This window comes from Actinia tenebrosa, unplaced genomic scaffold (genome assembly GCF_029948245.1).
Source record: "Actinia tenebrosa isolate PJP-AT-01 unplaced genomic scaffold, QUT_ActTen_1.0 PGA_scaffold12__29_contigs__length_12842862, whole genome shotgun sequence".
Taxonomy (NCBI): Eukaryota; Metazoa; Cnidaria; class Anthozoa; order Actiniaria; family Actiniidae; genus Actinia; species Actinia tenebrosa.
Window position 1 is genome coordinate 2,146,629 of NW_028292572.1, and position 19,011 is coordinate 2,165,639.

At 37.3% G+C, this 19,011-nt stretch overlaps 2 protein-coding genes across 3 annotated transcripts in view; one reads left to right on the forward strand and one right to left on the reverse strand.

Moving 5' to 3' along the window:
• LOC116296339 (GPI-N-acetylgalactosamine transferase PGAP4) lies at window positions 1-4,387 on the forward strand. Its single transcript, XM_031704346.2, has 2 exons — window positions 1-105; window positions 2,096-4,387. Exon 2 carries the CDS (start codon window positions 2,107-2,109, stop codon window positions 3,343-3,345), a length of 1,239 nt encoding a protein of 412 aa, XP_031560206.2. The 5' UTR covers window positions 1-105; window positions 2,096-2,106; the 3' UTR covers window positions 3,346-4,387.
• LOC116296338 (uncharacterized) overlaps window positions 4,281-19,011 on the reverse strand; it is a 27,966-nt gene continuing 13,235 nt past the window's right edge. For both annotated transcript variants that reach the window (XM_031704345.2, XM_031704344.2), the window contains exons 14-38: window positions 18,617-18,766; window positions 18,331-18,395; window positions 17,837-17,949; window positions 17,439-17,542; window positions 16,516-16,629; window positions 16,083-16,235; window positions 15,466-15,564; window positions 14,885-15,346; window positions 13,967-14,092; window positions 12,934-13,490; window positions 12,746-12,821; window positions 12,147-12,242; window positions 11,994-12,040; window positions 11,395-11,438; window positions 10,787-10,861; window positions 10,087-10,142; window positions 9,279-9,349; window positions 8,792-8,843; window positions 8,507-8,580; window positions 7,968-8,030; window positions 7,522-7,578; window positions 6,784-6,903; window positions 6,324-6,377; window positions 5,427-5,507; window positions 4,281-4,657 (exon numbers count right to left, since the gene is read on the reverse strand). In XM_031704345.2, coding sequence (XP_031560205.2) covers window positions 4,574-4,657; window positions 5,427-5,507; window positions 6,324-6,377; window positions 6,784-6,903; window positions 7,522-7,578; window positions 7,968-8,030; window positions 8,507-8,580; window positions 8,792-8,843; window positions 9,279-9,349; window positions 10,087-10,142; window positions 10,787-10,861; window positions 11,395-11,438; window positions 11,994-12,040; window positions 12,147-12,242; window positions 12,746-12,821; window positions 12,934-13,490; window positions 13,967-14,092; window positions 14,885-15,346; window positions 15,466-15,564; window positions 16,083-16,235; window positions 16,516-16,629; window positions 17,439-17,542; window positions 17,837-17,949; window positions 18,331-18,395; window positions 18,617-18,766 — 2,993 coding nt within the window. In that variant the 3' untranslated portion in view covers window positions 4,281-4,573. The remainder of the gene's footprint in view (window positions 4,658-5,426; window positions 5,508-6,323; window positions 6,378-6,783; window positions 6,904-7,521; window positions 7,579-7,967; window positions 8,031-8,506; window positions 8,581-8,791; window positions 8,844-9,278; window positions 9,350-10,086; window positions 10,143-10,786; window positions 10,862-11,394; window positions 11,439-11,993; window positions 12,041-12,146; window positions 12,243-12,745; window positions 12,822-12,933; window positions 13,491-13,966; window positions 14,093-14,884; window positions 15,347-15,465; window positions 15,565-16,082; window positions 16,236-16,515; window positions 16,630-17,438; window positions 17,543-17,836; window positions 17,950-18,330; window positions 18,396-18,616; window positions 18,767-19,011) is intronic.

Consider the following 19,011-nt stretch of genomic DNA (forward strand, 5'->3'; position numbering starts at 1 on the left):
GAAAGGCCTCGATTCGTGTCAGAATCCACGAAGAAGAAGGCTTTGCACGTTTATCATATCACGATGGATTAAATCAAGAAAATAGAGAATATGGCATCGCTAAAGGTAATATTAGACTAATATTCACACAGGGGATTCTGTGTTTCTTTACATTTCCTTGAAACGGCGAGCGAAACGTAACCCAAAGAACAATATTCGCAAGATTACAGTCAAACTTGACTTTATTTTCATTATTCGATTCGAATTCGGCTTTTTTTCAATAATAATTAATGTTCAAATCCGGATAATGATATCAAGAATCTAAAAATAAAGTCATTAATGACCTCTACGTGTTCATGCTTGAGGTGGTTTGAGAGCAAAATGACTATATTTATTCGTATTAAAGTAGGGCATGGTCTGAAGAACAGCAGACGACTGGAATATATTGTTAAAAATAAAGGGTTTCAAGGTAATTCTCGGCGATGTGGTTGGGAAGTCATGAAGTCTTGTGGAAAATATTTCACAATCATTTAGAGCGCATGCAGTAAGATTATAAAATAAAAACGAAGTTGATACTGACAAATAGAGTGCAAACAATATAACCGTGAAACTTTAGTAATACTAAATAGCACAATTTCATGCAAATGGCATTGTTTTCTATTGTTTAATTAGCACTATTTTGTACTATTTCGTATTTAGTGTTTCACGGATTAATTGTTTGCACTCTAGAAGCTATTTAGTGACCTATAGTACACTCAACAAAATTACTCGACTCTGATTGGTCGAGAGGAGTACAATTATAGCGTTAATTGTACTCCGTAGGAGTACCGAATTAAGTCACTATGGCAACACGGCCAAAACAATGTCAAAACAATTATTTTCTATCATTTTGTACTTAAAAAACACATAAATAAAATGTTAAAGCCGTAAGAAATAATCTTTTTTTATGCATTTCAGTTGCGTGATGGACTGAAAATCGGCCGCCAAATAGACAAAGATGAATGGCGTCGCTTCGCATTTTTTACTGAAATTTTGTTGAGTGAACTATAAACAAAAAATCACACGATCTTCTCGTACAATTTGGAATTAATAGACACTCGTAATGTTTTGAAAGTTCTTTAATTGCACTCGCCTAAAGGCTCGTGCAATTACATGAACTTTCAAAACATTACTCATGTCTAGTAATTTCCAAATTGTACTCGAGATCGTGCGATTTCCTATACTAATAGGTGCTAGCACTCAACCAGAACATTCTTTACACAAAAGACACTTGTAAATGATATCTTGTGTATTTGTCTTTGTATGATGAATGTTTTGTTGAGCACTAGCAACTATCAGTCACTAAATAAATACTGTTTGTCAGTATCAACTTTGTTTTTATTTCATGCACTCTATGATAGATGGTTTAAAACCTACTTTTTTATCTGAAATTGTTTTTGAATATCAGAATAGTTGGTTGGCTTGTGTCCCTGGGCAAGATGCTTTACTTTCACATTGCCTCACTTCACCCAGTATAAATTGGCACCAATGAATCGTTAGGGTAACCTGACGTGTTGGGGGGGGGGGGGGGGGGGTGACCTGTGATGGACTAGCATCCCATCCAGGGGGAGTAACAATACTCTTAGTCACTTCATGTTACAGAAACTGGGTTAACCACTTGCCATATGGGCGTCATGGCCCAACTTTTACTACTTAATCCATAGCTTTACCGTAGTCATAATTGCACATTGTGATTTGATAATTTTTTTTTATTCTAATTTTTAAAAAGTAAGACATTTTAATGTTACAGCATGTATTCGTATCGTGCATTGCTTGAAGTCAGTGCCATAATGTTTTGCATGTACATCCTACGTAACTCGAGCTTGAAAGCATTCTGCTTGAAGCATACTTGATTGTGACTACCCTACTATTTAACTTTCCTAAGTTCACTGTTACCAAAACTAAACTCAGGATTCCTGCCATTGTCATTAATATCAAGTGACATTGTACTCAACTCTCTTGCACCAGATAATGTATGGTTCAAAGGTTTTTATTTTTCTCTCTAAGTCTTATTACATACACAATCATATAAACTTGCACCAGATAATGAGTGATTGTAACCCTGCATTTTCTACAGATTCTTAACAGATGATCCAAAACTGGTATACTTGTCCAGGAAGAATGAAACATATTTGTCTTCTCTACCTGGTAACTTTTTGTGTGATTCTTCCATTACTGTGTCACAGAATGCAGTTCTCTCTTTATAACCTCTATGACATGGATACGAAAGAAGGCAGAGATCAACTAATATCAGAAAACAACATCAGAATTATGATTGCACGACAACATAAAAAGGTGTTGAAAGAAATATATTCCATACCACAGGACGGGACGTTGAAAAAAAATGTTGACTTGGCCATCACTGTGATAACAACTGTCAGAAATCCAAACAATCTTGAAAACTATCAACCTTTGTACCTCACTCAAGTTATATGGAAGTTTTTATGGTTGATAAATCAGGCTAAAATGTCAGGATTTCGACCTAACGTTTTGTTATCAGTATGCAACGTAGATGTAAATCCTGACAGACATCAAGAGGCTACAGATCTTGTATCTATTATTCCAGTTATCAACAGATATGGAGAACACAGTTCATTTCCAAATGTGAACATTTTTGAGAAAGAAAAACAAGATTATGTATTTTGTTTGAATTCCTCACTATCGCGCAATCCAAAGTTCGTGTTGCTGGTCGAAGACGATGCCTATCCCAGAGATGATATTTTTCTGGTTCTAGAGCATGTTTTCCATCAACATTTATATTTAAAGATGACCGACTTGTCTTTTAGACGACACCATCACACGCCTTATATAAACAATATAACATATATTAAACTCTACCACCCAGAGAGGCTATTGAGCTACTTTAGCCTTGAACCAGACCGTTTAACTGAACTGTTTGGTACAAGTGCTTTATTTGGGACAATATTAGTAATTCTGTATAGCCTCATCATAGCAAAGCTCCCTCAGTCTCGTATCCATATAATATGGGGCTTTTTCGTGGTATATGTAGCGTTAGTTATCATAGCAATAGGAAGACCACATGTTGTTGAGTTGAGGCGTCTTTTTTCGCCATATTTATACAGCTATATGAATGCTCCTGAATGTTGTACACCAGCCATGTTATTTCCACTTCGAGGAGCACAACAAGTTGTTGATCATCTTAACTCTCATCCATGTTATCCTCGCAATGCTAAAGACAGGGTTCTAGACCGGTTCATAAAGACTGAACATCGCCATGCCTATATAGTACAACCAAATCTATTCAAACATATTGGACTTTTCTCCTCCTTAAGAGAAAAATTTCTAAATCCTTACGTAGTTAAATAATATTGCTAGTACCAGGGTTGGATCCAGGAATGTGACAAGTAATAGATCAAAAACGAGTGCAAGTGTTTGATCAAGGCATTCAAACACCGAGAAACGGATGAAAGCACAAGGAGTGCTAAAACTGGAAGCAAGGTATGTTGACAAATGAAGTGCTTTTATTGATTCAAGGTGTTTGGATGCCCTGATCAAACCGACTAAAAATTCTTTCCCAATTATTCGTTTATTCGTCAGTGTTTTGATCAGGGTCGTGATCCATTTTTGATCAAGTATCAAGGACCGTGTGTGTACATGACTACAATGCAAAGTCACCATTGGTCATTGACCTCATGAATTATTAATGAGTTTGAGAAGGGGCAGGTAGGGAGTGGAAAAATAATTGTCAGTTAGACAAATCTCACTGCTATGCAAAACGATTTGAGTGCAGATAAAAGGGCCTGTTAATAATGATTGAGTGTATATTTTAAGTAATATATACAATATGAGTGGCCGTGTTGTATCAGATACACAAACTCGAGGCGTACTCATACTGTATGTAATATTTATCAAACTCATTAATAATGCATGAGGAAAACAAAATAGAAATCATGACCGGGAAGAGTTTTATAATTCTGATACTGAATCATATCAAAATCAATCAGTTCAATGCTGGACTTGATCAAAACAGTCAATGTATGAACACATCAATTCAACCTCGATTTCTCAGAAGTGGGTCCAGGATTTCGTTCAGGGAGGGGTGTTGCGCACAATGTTAACCCGTGGAGGGGTGCACCCCTTAGAATTAAAGGCAAAAAACAGTATTGGTTATCTTCGAAGTAGGAGCACGAAGTGTAACCAGGGAGGAGTGTGCGCACCCCCTGCACCCCTCCCCTGGATCCGCCCCTGTTTCTTTTCATGGTCACTGAACAAGATCATCAACAAAATCAAAAACACAGTGATGCAAAAATATCTCATATTTAATGAATATTTCACGCTCCAAGGAAAATACTTGTACATTTGACAAAATGTGTATTATTTATGACTAAATAAAATTATGCCAAAGAAATACATTCTCGTTATTTTGATAAATTATTATATTTAATGGATTTGCTATAAATATTCCTTAGTCTGATGTAGTATATATTTTACAGCATACTTTCTAATAAAGCCGAGGGATTAATAAACGTAGAAATATGATACCAATATGACAGATTCTAGATGAACTTTCACAGAAAGATTCGAGCAGTAGGTTTTAATTTTCATTTGTTTGTTGTGATTCATGGTGCTTTAGGGTATATACAGCATCTTTTACAGCATGGTATATGATATTTTTAATCTGAAAAAATAAATAAATAAATAAATAAACAAACATATATTTCCTTGTAAATGAGAATATATATAGACTATATATTTGTACTGCGGTTATAATGTATCTAATTGAGCTGATCTGCGCAGTATATCAAGCAACTTATGCAGCTGCTAATTATAAGACTCAGAAATGTTTTTGAAATATTTGTTTGTGACCATTTTTTTGGGGAACATTTTTACAGATGTTTCGATCTGTGACCACAGATCTTCTTCAGTGTCATGACCGTGGTCACGGATCGAAACCTCTGTAAAAATGTTTCAAAAAAATTGAAGTCATAGACAAACATTTCAAGTAGTATTATGAATCCTAGCTTCAATTACACTATTTTTAACAAAACATATATTTAATTTCCCATTTGATTATTAAAGGAGGTAGTAAAAGTCTTTAGCCACTGGCTATTAAGTGCTTCCCTCGTAAAAAACAAGGATGAACAGGGGCGGATCCAGGAACTTGTTCAAAGTTAACAAAGTTAACCCAGGGAGGAGTGCACCCCTTATAATCAAAGGGAAAAAACATTATTTTGTATTGGTTATCTTCGAAGTAGGGGAACAGAGTTGAACCAGGGAGGGGTGCGCACCCCCTGCACCCCTCCCTTGGATTCACACACTGATGAAGCACCCTTGCACTTGACCAAAGGAGTTTTTCCAACTAGTTATAATTGGTAAATTCCTTGGTGATATAGGGTGGAGATAGACATAGAATAGTAGAAACACATTCTGAATGACAGAAAATATACCTGTAATTTGTCCTCATGATTAGTGTGCTTGTCAGTTAAGTGTCTAAACTCCTGAGTCGTTTTAAAGCACTGTCCAATACGCTGAAAAAGACAAATGAATAAATAAAGAAAACCTGACTGGAAAATGTAATGTAACACAGTTTATAATCATAACAACTGAATGCTGTAAATTATGCACATATCTGTGAGTAAGTCGAGCCTAGAAACTAGAGCCATCAATCGTGGCATAGCAGCAGGGCTCAAAATAGAAAACTTTTTTAGCCTGCCATAGTAAAGGAGCATGGTATAGGAGGTCATTCCAGTAAATTTTGGATGTCATTTTGTTATTCATTTGGCAGTGTATCATTATTTTCACCTGCCAAACCTGAAATTTGGCCTGTCATTTGGCCATTGGCAGGCCGCTATTTTTCGAGCCCTGAGCAGTAGTCTGTTCACCTCTGATCTCTTGGGATTGATTCCTGGACTTCCAGGTAATAGACCGTTTTCTTAAGGTTGCGTGTGCATCCAAATTTAAGGAACTTGACGGGCCACAATACCAGAACAGGAGCTTTATAATGAGACTTACGTATCATACATATCTATGAAATTTTTCAATAAGAATTCATAAAATCAATTATTCTCCTCTTTAAAATATAAAACTGGCTTTCAATTTTACTGAATTTGCTCTTTCAATTTTGTGGCCCTGTCAAGTTGGATGCACACGTAACCTTGAGAAAACAGTCTATTGCTTTGAGAGCTTTTCTCCAAGTTCTGCAGTTTTCCTTTCTTCGCAAAAACCTAACCAACTACATTCCAATTTACTATGTCAGTTGGCCGTGCGTTGACTTTGATCAGGGAGGAGGTTCTTTCAGGGCATCAATAACATTTAATGCTTTTTGAACAAATTTGAAAACCTACCTCTGGAGATACAAAATCCTCAGCTATCTTGATGCAGCTATAGAGATTCCGAACCTACGGAAGAATGCAGCCATACTGGTCAACTCTATGAACTATATCCTGGGATTCACAGGGTGACTACTATAACCACTTAGACAGCAAGAACCAATCAAATTGTATAATATAAGAACGATATATTCCAACTTTGGGTAGTGGAGCCAATGAAGGCAGAAGAAAACAATAGCCTTTTTTTTATTTCCACGAGAAAATGATGATGGTTATGTAGTTGTTTACACATAACATCAGGGTCAAATTACAATTCTTGTGCAGTCTAGGTTTCTGGTTGGCTCCACTACCCTAAGTTGGAATGCATTGTTTTCATTCTATGTTTTAATTGGTTCTCTTGCTAACTGGTCTAAGTGGCCCTGGTTACAGTAGTTGCACTGTAATATTATCAGTGTCAACAAACTTATTACATTACCTGGTGGGGAGCTCCAGCTGGGATGAACACACCATCCCCCAAGCACTGACAGATAGCATATCCTTCCACGTTATACTCCTTCTTTAATCGTGTACGCATCTCAAGATCCAAATAAAAACACTGTTGAACATTGACGAAAAAGTTATAAATGATAATAAGACCTTTTTACCGACATGGTGGCAATCTTGAATTATGAGATGCCAAGGGGGAAAATGTAGAAAACATTTTTAAAAAACTCATTAATAGTTCATGAAGGAAACACGATAGAAATCATGACCACGAAGGAGGTTTTATATCTGATATAGATTCGTCTTCATTTGCATAAACTTTAACTTGGATTTTCTCTACCAAACTTGGTTCATTTCGTAAAGAATTCGGTACAATATGAGAACATACATCCATGAGTATACCCGATAAAACACTCCTGCTCATTTATTAAAAATTACATAAAGCACGGAGTGGCAGAGTTATGTTAACTTTCCAAACAATTTGAAGTCTTGGTGTTTTGCAAATTGTTCCAGCTACCAGCAAATTTCATTGCTTTTTAGATGTGCTTCTCATTGAAAAGCTTAAAGTTATAAATAAAGACACCCTGACAGGTGTGCAGTCTATAAATTTTCCAGTAGTTGCTCCATCAGTGTCTTAATTAATACTAACATTACAATATGAGGTGGTCATCAAGTGGATTACAAGGTTTATTTTATTCTGTTGTACAAGACAATATCACATTGTCCTAACCTGATCATGTATTGGATCGTGGTGTGCTGGATACTTTAACTTTCGTTCTTTAGCAATCTATTTCAATAATAAAAAGATAGTTTAAGTTAGCTTAGTGATCATTATCCACTGATGGCAGCAGGACTGCCGAAACATGTCTATTAAAAGAGTCAAACACTAAAAGTGTGCAACACTTTGCACTATTTAGTAGTAAATAGCGCTAATTAAACAATAGGAAACAGGATTAGCATAATTTAGAAGTATTCAGTGGTATTTATGTTACACACTTATAGTGTTTGTACTCTATTATACCTGAAGATTATTACACAATATTTTCTGCTTGTTAGACCCAATAAAAAGATAGATTCAAAAGGAGTTTCATTGAGATATTGTGGTACATATTATTTGTACTCGTGCATCATTCTTTGTCATAACAAAAGCAAGTGAGATAAATGATATTATATTACCTCACGAAGAAACTCTCTTATTTTGTCAGCATCATGGACTTCAAATATATGCCACAAAGCACCCTGGATGTGGAAAGCAACTGAGTTAACACAGTGTTCTGTTTACTAGAGGGTAACATTAATCAGTATTGATAAATAGTTTTGGGAAGCGCGGGTGGCGTAGCGGTGTGAGCGCTCGCCTCTCATCAATGTGACCAGAGTTTGAGTCCCGCCAGGTTCAGTGTTGTATATGAGTTGAGTTGTTGGTTGGTTCTCTCCTGTACTTTGAGGGTTTTCCAGGTTTTCCGGTTTTCCCCCCCTTCGCAAAAATCAACTCCTAAATTCCATTTTGATCACGGAATGAGAGCCACAGGTTTGTTAGCCACTAGCTATTAAGTGCTACCCTCGTGAAAAAAGGACATTTTCATTTATTTATTTATTTTTATTTATTTTCATTGATATACTACAAATGACTCAAGGGTAATAGAGAATGGTAAACAACAACCAGAGTCAATAAAAGCATACTGAAATAAGGAGAAGATTGATGAGGAACAACTCACAATTCTGGCAGTTTCTCTTCGTACTCTTTGCTGCTGTATCTCATCACAGGCAACATCAACGGCTCTGATGGCATCTACAAAACATGACGACATTATTTTACTACCTTCTCCTACCACTACCATTACAATTCAGTAATGGAAATACTGAAATCCTTTATTCAGTCCTCAATTCATCTAATCTCCTTTGTTAGTACTGAATTAAAGATGGTGTAGATCCCCACACAGATATTGATATTCTGCAGAATGTGATTATGTAACACAGTCTCATTATACACTACACATTACCTAATCTTTCCTGTTCACCAGCACATTTTTCTCGAGGAACTCCAACATACACCTAAGATAAAATAAAGCATATCACACCATTACAACCAATTTACACTATGTACTGTGATATCTCTATCGGTGGAAACCCTTCATTAAATGGACAGCTAGAGTAGTTGCATGGCCCCAAAAGTTTTCACACATTATTTTACTGTAAAACATTTAGCAGACACCTCAAGAGAACACCAATGAACAAAACCTTTATTCAGCAGACACCCTATTAGGTGGACACCAGGGAAGGTCGTGGTGTTAGCTTAATACAGATACAGGTACGTACCACTGTATTTACTGTACAACAAATTAAACCTATATTCAGTAGACACCCTATTAGGTGCACACCAGGGAAGGTCATGAAGGTGTATGCCTAATATAGGTACCACTGTATTTACTGTACAACAAATTAAACCTCTATTCAGTAGACACTAGTACTATTTGATATTAAACCTACCATGATATTAACAGCATCGGACATGTCAATGTGCAAGTTGGTTGTGCCTTCCGTAGGAAATGCTGCAGATCCTAAAGAACAATATAATAAATAATTATGATTAATACTATACATCTTTATTTTGTGTGTTGAGTCTCCCTAGCCAGAAGCTCATACCTAGGGTAAGTATACTTTGAACACACTCACTAACTAACTAATACATTTACCCGGGGGGTACTCTTGCCCATTTAGGGTAGGGATGTGCCGCTGAGCCCTCTGAACCCTGACTCCGTTCCAGAGTAAAATCGCTGAAATTCATACCCTGTTCCAGAGCAAGATCGCTGAAAACCCTGTTCCAGAGAGGAGAGAGCGTGATTTCATATACCCTGTTCCAGAGCGAGCGCAATTTTATACACCCTGTTCCAGAGTAGAATCGCCGAAATCCATACCCTGTTTGGCGGCATGTACCCGTATAGCGAATATAGGGGAGTCCCCCCCCCCCCCCCCGGGTACATTTAATTTTTCGATTTCACAACTCTCAATTTACATCTTGATTTTTGCAGAGGGAGGAAAACAATAAATCAACAACTGAAAAACACCAGTTACACAGTTGGATGAATAAGGGATGTTTTGATATATACCGATCATGCTGTGTGGGGGCAAAACGCAACAGCAGTGCCAAGATGCCTTGTCAGATCCACCAAATGAAGGTCATGGTCCATCACACCACCATTCCTCCATCGACAGTCCCCATCCCCCAGTCATTTTATGGCCAATAGTTTGTCAAGAAATAACACTTATTCTTACAGTTTACACTTCACTGACTTACCATAAGCATTGTACATCTTGGGTCCAAGGTCTGGTTTGACAAAGAAGTTTGGCAGCCTATAAAAACAGGTAAACAAATTCATAATAATTTAATAATTCATTAACTTATATTGCGCAAACATCAACATTGCTGTTTTCTAATGCGCATTACAATCTAATAAGAAAAGATAACAATACTAAAAAAAATAATAATTTACATGAAAAAAACGTTAAAATTATTAAATTACCCCCTTCCCCAACCCAGCCAAACATATATATATAAATAAATGAATGAATAAAATAAAAATATTTAAACAAATAAAGAATAATCTAGTAATTAAGATATGCCATCTTATAAAAATACGACTTTAGGGCTGTCTTAAATTTATAAAATTCATTTAATAATACTATTAATTTTAATAAGGTGACAATACCTGTGGAGGCATGTTGTTAATATTAATCAATCAGTCAATCAGTTAATTTAGATCCCAAGCTCCTGATGTTATTTTCAAACTTTTGTTTTTTTCCTTTTAATAATTGTATTTATTTTCATTTGTTTCTTCAACAATTTCGTAACAAATTAAAATTATGAGCAAATAAACTTGTATTGGATTGGATTGTATCAATCAATCAATCAATCATTCAATCATTAATGTTTTTAGAGATGCATTACACAGTCTCAAATGCATTTACGAAATGAAAAAAATAATGACAATACTGACCGTGATGCAAGATTCCTAGATCCATCTCTACGTGTATACTCAGGTAATGGAATGTGGTCCATCAAATTGTTAAACCTTTGACAAACAAACAAACAATGATGATACTAACAAGAGCATTCTTATTGCTATGATTGAAGCAAAATAAATTATTTCCATCTACCTTACATACTCTTATAATAATATTTTTGAAGTGTATAGTCTACAGAAAAAACTATTGCAGCTAGAGACATGTTCAACAACTAAGTGTTGAAGTCATCTTTACATTAACCTGACGACCATCACTCAACATATACATGTAGGCCATTTTCAAATTAGTCAAATACTGCTGTCTTCCTTGATTACGCAAATACTTCAGCTTTGAGTTTCAAAATACCGCTGTGTTCCTTGATTACAGAGTCATTTACTCTGGGTCAGCCTCGTATCAGTGTCTAAATATTCACAAATACCAACTTACGGTAAAGTAAAGAATGTACAACCTTGACAATACATTCAAGTGGATATTCAAAGTAATGCCATACAAAATCGAGGCTAATCCTGTACAACAGGGAATTTGAAACTGGAGTATTCATGAGTTCTAACTATCTATGTTTCTGGGTGGTCTTTCTTACCTTGACGGCAGTTTTTCACTGAAATCAGCAGCAGGGGGCCAATCCTGATGAGAAGAGGCCAAAAAATAAACATTGATGAGTAATCAACTGGTATATTTTGTTGACTGTAAGAGGGTGAGTCTTGACAACATTTTAAAATTTTATTTAAACATTTAAATAAATCACAAATTAACCACAAGAGCAAAGACTCATCTAGGGGGTCTAGATAACTATTTACAGACAAAACTAAATTACATTGAGTACATAGGCCAATGAAAAAAGAATAGTGTAGTGTAGTGTAAAAATTTCCATAATGATTGGTTGGGAGCAAGTGCTTTATGAGAGCACACGGCACGCAAGCGCCCTTTGCATTTTATAAAAGAAATAAAAAGCTTGCTGTGCTGTGTGAAGCTATAAAGCACTTGGGGATTGGGAGAACACGTGAGAAGTATCAAGAAGCACTCCGCTACCCGTCGTGCTTCTCCTAACACTTCTCTCATGTTCTACCTATCCCTGCGTGCTTTAATACAGACAGCATGCATGCACGTTTTCTATTTCTTCAATACCTTAGCAAAATAGCAACAACATTTAGAAAGCCTGTGATAAAAAGGAAAACTTACCTTCAGCTTAAGGAGCATGGGTTCCCCATTACTATCTTTTATTCGATCTACGATAAAAAAATAATAGTGACCTGATATCTTGAACAGAAAGTCAGGAACATGAAAGTCTAGAACAAAGTATAAACTAGGATTAAGTACTGCATTCAAGTGTACCTTCAATGCTTTCAAATCCTTTCCAAAATGCACCGACACTAAAGTTCTCTAAAGTCTTTCCTGTGCGGCAGTTGACCACATCAGCCAACTCGTCACCTATGAAGTACAGGAAGAAGAACTGATATCAGTAACAGAGGAAAGGAGGCAGGAGGGGTGAATGCTGGGTACACTTCAGAATAAACATTGTATAGAATGGTCTGAACCCAGGTGAATGAATGTCAATCGAAGTATTATGATCATCCGGGTGGATGTAGTCCTGAGAAGGACTGTTTGATGTGACTGACATTTTGACAACCTGAGCAGAAGTCATCTCCAGAGTCAAGTGAAGAATAAAGTCAGATTGGTAGTCTTCACTTGACTCTGAAGATGGCTTGCGCTCAGGTTGTCGAAATTTCAGTCCAATCAAACAGTCCTTCTCAGGATTACATCCACCGGGATGATCATAATACTTCGATAAACATAAATAGGATTGTAGCCTGCATATATAACAGGCCCTCATCCCTATCCTAGGGAACCTAGAATGCAGGCATCTAGAATGGCAGTTTGTAAAAGAGTATATTATAACAATAACATTATACAAGTACATTCACCAAGCTTACCAAACTCATTTTCGAAAGACTGAGGTGACCAGACGTTGCGATCAAGTAAGGTATCAATGCCGCTGACCAAGACAGGCTGAGGAAAACAAATAGTTAGCTATTCAAATGGTTTCTAACATGATGTACTTGCTCTATGATAATTCTGAATCCAAACTGGATAATATAATATATAGAATGCAATGCCTTACCTTGCCCTCTTTCCATCTCTTTGCAAAGGCATTTTGGTTGCCAGGGTGATGGGGTTTATGCAACCTTAAAAGTCGTCCATTACAAAGAAGAGAAAATGGCGCAGGGCATTCTTCTGTAATTCTTGGTGTGTCTAACATGTGTTGATCTCTTGATGTATCACTTTCCATTGTAACTGCTGAGCTGGTACTTTCTCCTGCTGATGTTTTGGTTTCTTCACAGCTCTCATCATTCTCTGGTTTTTTCTTGTGCTCTTCCTCGGCTTTCTTAAACCAATCCAACATTTTATTCTTTTCAAGTTTTTCTTTTACTTCACCACTATCTTCAACTTTCTCTAGTTGTTTTTCCTGTTCTTGTTCTTGAACTTGCTGGTCGGCATTTGATACGTCACTTGATCTCTTTTCTTGTTCGGTACTTGCAACAAATGCAAGTAGACCAAGATTGAAGTCAAATGAACTACCACTTGATGAAGGTTTGTTGGGTGTCGTGGGAGGGGAGTCTTCAGAAGATGAGTCATAACTCATTAGTAAACTCAGACCACTGGACATGTTAACAGCAGCTGATAAAAGAAACAAACAGAAAAATTCACTAATATTCTATAGATTACTAGATAGTCAGGGGAAGATCCAGGGGTGGTAAGATAGGTGACTAGTCACCCCCCATTTCCTCAAATTTCTCAGTATATCATTAGTAACAGTCACCCCCCCTTTTCCTCAAATTCCTGTTAAAAGTCTTTGGAATAGTCACCCCCCTTCTAAACTTCCTGGATCCGCCCCTGATAGTACGTGTGCTCTATTTGGTCAAGCTTTGCTTGATTAGTGAACGGAGCATGGTTGCAGGGGAACTTTGCAGGATTATCAAGAAAGCAGCATTGAAAATACTTATTATCATCTGTGTAATAGAACAATAATAAAACTTGCAGTTTTTTTCCTTGATCTATTCTGCCAGTAATAAAGCACTAACTTAGGAATTTGAAGCACTGAATAAAGCACTGAATGAAGCAGGGAAAGCTGCAGTGACAGAAGTTGCATTTACCTTTATCATCAACCATTTCATTGGTCTTTCTTGTGTTTTCATTGCACTCTTCACTTGTCTTTACACTGGTTTCCTCCAAATCAGATTCTGCAATGTATACACCACTTGTTTCTTCCAAATCAGATTCTGCAATGTTTAATGACAATCTTTTATTTAGCACCATAAATATCACATAAAGATAAGTTAGGACAAAGAGATAAATTGCCATATATTTAGGTGCAAGCTAACTGGAATTAACTTATATGGGCTATACTAGGCCAGTTAGCTTAAGGAATAAAAAATCAGAGTGCATGCCAGTCAATTTATTTGCTTCGTTCAGAAAGTACATATTTTATTACCATTACAGCTTAAGTAAGGGACTAAAATATTAGTAATACTTCATTTGATCTTTTCTCTTGCGAATCAAGGTTGGTGCAGCAGTAGTGCCTCTAAGTCCCAGTTCTGAATTTTTCTCCCTCCACAAAAAATTTTCCACCTATTGCCTGCCTTCACAATGTGGTTGCAAAACCTGTTAGGCCTTACTTTTTCCACCCAGGAGTGGTAAACACAATTGGGTTGCAAAACCTGTTAGGCCTTATTCTTTCCACCCAGGAGTGGTAAACACAATTGGGTTGCCAAACCTGTTAGGCCTTATTCTTTCCACCCAGGAGTGGTAAACACAATTGGGTTGCAAAACCTGTTAGGCATTACTCTTTCCACCCAGGAGTGGCAAATGCCTTTAGATTAGACATGCTGGTACACATTCATTAGGTCTTGATTCCCTTGATTCAAGGGTTTTCTCTGGGTTGTCTGGCTTTCTTCTGCAAAACCTACCAAGCTACATTCCAGTTGGTGAGTTATTAGCAGTGCCCTGATTTTGGTCATGCAGGCAGTTGTTTCAGGGATTGATAAAAATAAATCTCTATGGGATGTGTTTACCTGGCTCCATCTGGTCTTCTTGCACCTGTGTTTCAGTTGACCCTGTTTCCTGGGCTTTTATTTTTTCTCGTAATCTCTCTCTTACTCTCTCCATGATAGTTTTTTTGGTTACTGTTTCCACTGAGCCGTCATTCTGTTCTTTTGTCTCTTGTTTAATTTCATGTTTATTGTCCTCCTCCTTGGTGTGTGCATTCTCTGACTGGATCTCACCTGGTATCTTCTTGATGCATTGGTTACTGTATTGGGTCACACTAGCAGGCTCAGAATCAGACTCCTTCTTGATGCAAGCATTACCTGACTGGATTACCACATTATGGGGCTCAGAATCATCCTTCTTGATGAGAGCATTATCATATTGGGTCACAATATCACCATTCAATTGCTCATAATTACAAGGACATTTTCTTCCACTGTCCCATTGTGATCGGATGCAATGGAGCTCCTTAGAAAGATCAGTCAAGACTACAGAAAAAAAACAAACAATAGAAAATCAAAGAAGGTTGAGGCTTGAACTAACCAAGTTTATCTGTTACAGCAGTTTTCCATATTTTGCAAACTGGGTAATGACAATTGACTCTTACCTTCACCGGGAATAATCTGAGCAATGGTAAGGTTTTTTGGTTGATGAGTGAGTCCTGGCATACAGTTGAACCACTTGAACTCGAATGATTTCTTTTCAGCTGTTAGTTTTCAAAGTATTATTATTAGCATCACCATCATCATCATCACATCATCACCAACACCACCATCATTATCATAATCACCATCATCATCATCACCACCACCACATCATCATCACCACCACCACCACCATCATCATCATCATCATCATAATCATCACCATCATAATCATCACCATCATTATCAACTATCATAGTGCCACTTTAATTTTTTTAAACTTACAGACGAGTATAAACTACCTTTATGCTATCTTTACAACATGCATCATTCCCTGTAAGTTGTGTGAGGTTTGCTCTACCATCATATATGCACTTTCACTACATTAATTATTGAATTACAACACTCAACTCACATGTTGATTTTCATAGAGAACAACACATCAAACCAACAGGACTCAAACGGGCGACCCCAGGAGTGGACGACACAGGGTTGAGAGACAGACTGAGATTGTTAACTCTCACCACAGTAAGTATATGTCATAGCATTTATTTAATTAAATCATTTAAGGGATGCTTACTTTTTGTTTTTTCTTTTATCCTCAACTCATAACAATCTGAACAAACACCAAAGCCACACTTCTGACACACCCAGTGAATGTTGAATATCGTAGTGGCACAAGCATCACACATCTCACGAAGACCGGTCACAGCTCTTTTGTAGGCAACAAAACCTGCAAAACAATAACTGTTAGATAACTAACAAACACCTAGTGTAGAGGCTCTGCACCATCACGTGATGGCAGCCATGACAGGAGGCAGGAACAATTGAATCTGGTCTAATGTGATTTACATGAGAAAGATTTCATTTTCCCAGGGAACAACGACTCCATTGTTATGCCTGCCGTTCATGGCTGCCATCACATGATGGCGCAAAGCTTCTATATTCTATGATTAATTAGTTAGTCTACAAAATACTCAGAATAATTATGGGTAAACATTTCTGCAACTCACTTCCGTCAGCTACCAATGTCCTGGCTCTTTTTTCTTCTTTTACCAAAGAACAAAACTCTTCAGCAACATTGTTGAGGATGTATAGAGCTTCATTTTTACTCAAGATATCGATGACTAAAAAAGAAAGCAATTTATTACTACAGCACACTGCTGTACCTCACACCACAGAACACCCAACAATACCACATCAAAGACCACCAAACCATTCCACATCACACACACACACAAAACAAAATTTCACATCACACCATACCACAGCACAATGAACCACAGCACAATGAACCACAGCACAATGAACCACAGCACAATGAACCACAGCACAATGAACCACAGCACAATGAACCACAGCACAATGAACCACAGCACAATGAAAAACGGCACACTAACTCACACCCATAGGACACCCAACCATACCACACCACAGGGCACCAAACCAGTCCACAAAACATTATACCACACTACAATGCACCACAGCACACCCAACCATACAACACCACAGGGCACCAAACAACAGGGCAACAAACCAGTCCACTAAACATTATACCACACTACAATGCACCACGGCACACTACCTCACACCACAGGACACCCAAACATACCACATCAAAGACCACCAAAGCACAGGGCAACAAACCAGTCCACTAAACATTATACCACACTACAATGCACCACGGCACACTACCTCACACCACAGGACACCCAAACATGCCACACTGCACCACACCTCAGGGCAACAAACCATTCCAAAACCATTCCACATCACACCACACCACACCACAGCAAACTACCATAGGGCACCACAGCACACCACCTTACACTGCAGGGCACCAAAGCAGCACCACACAACACCATATCACACCACAACCAACACAACACACCACATTATAATGGAGCCAAAAAAAAAGCAGAGCTGCCCCAAATACCTTCTTGATGTGCCACCCAAGGCTCAAAATCATCTGGTTCTGCATTTTCTGGTGACAAAAATCCTGCAACTTGAACTTTATCAGATCTTTTCTTCTTTTTGAGCCTAAAAATAAAATCATTCAAAGGAAAAAATATTTACTATGTTTAGTAGTGCAATTGCCTAGTGTCATGTCTTGGGTCTCGGGTTTGATTCCTGTACTTAGCATCACATGTGAGTTGTTGGTTTGAGGTCTCTTACTAACTTGATGCAATGGCGAGGTTCTCTCAAACAACCTTTACTTGCATACGACACCAGCTGGCAGGACTACCCTACCGGCAGTAGGTAGCACTGGTGAGAGGTGATTCCTCTCACTGCTACACCACCTGTGCTTCCCATATACTGTCTCTAATTATTTACCTTCTAAATAAGGTGAATCTGCAGCACACTTGAGAATTCATTGCAGGCTTTTCTTCTTTGTCTCGGCAGTCTCTGCATCTTGGAAGCTTTGAAAATGCCAGGCAACCTGAGTTCTAAACATTATTATAGAAGAAAAATATTAATATATATTTAACACTATTACTATAAATTAAATTTTAAAATTGAAATTACAACTTACTCGTAATATATTTATCACTGTTTTTGTGTGATAATATTAAACTGATATAAAGTCCTCTTAACAATAAATGTGTCTTATTACCTGAATGATAAAAGGGTAAATTATACACCGTGAAAAGACGCTAGTCCTTTGTCGGAGTAAAAGAGCGTACTTTACTCTGATGGAGGACTAGCGTTCGAAACGTCAGTTTTTTCATCTTTTCACGGTGTATAATTTACCCTTTTATCATTACTATTTCTTTAGAAACACAGATGCAGCTCACACTAGTTTTTAGCTAGTTATCTCTTCTTATTACCTGAAGAAAGTATTCTTCTGCTGGCTCTTTAATCTTTTTCTTCTTTTTGCTATGTACTTCCAATTCTGGAAAAAAACAAAAATTATTATAATAATAATTATTATGATTGGGGGCTAAGAATAATGGCCACTCAATGGGCAGACCAGCCTGTAAATGTGACTGGTTTTAAAAGGACCAGCTTAAGAGCCTTGTATGGGGAGTGTTGATTGTAAAATATAAATATCAAGCTTGGTCAATAACTTCCATGACTGTTCGTCATCGATTATTCCTTGTGAGAATAGCTAACCTTCAGACGTTGTATCTTGTTTTCTCTTGATACTTTTTTTCTTTTCTAAGTTTTTCTTTTTCCCAGTGGTCTTTTTCTTCACCTCTTCTGATTTCTCTTCTTCTTTTATTTCAGTTTCAACTTTCATGCTGTTATCGCTTTCCATTTTTTCTGAAAAGGTTTACAAACATGTATGTTGCTACGGAAGCCATAAGTAAATTATCCTGACAACAAAATTCTCTGATTGAGCTAGATTTTGCACTTGATGGCAGACAAGACAGGATAGGAAGGCAGGAACAATTGAATCTGGTCTTAGATCTGATTTACATGAGAAAGAATTCAGTTTCCCAGGGAAAAAGACTTGACGTATTGCGGTGCCTCCTGTCATGGCTGCAATCACATCATGATGCAAAGCC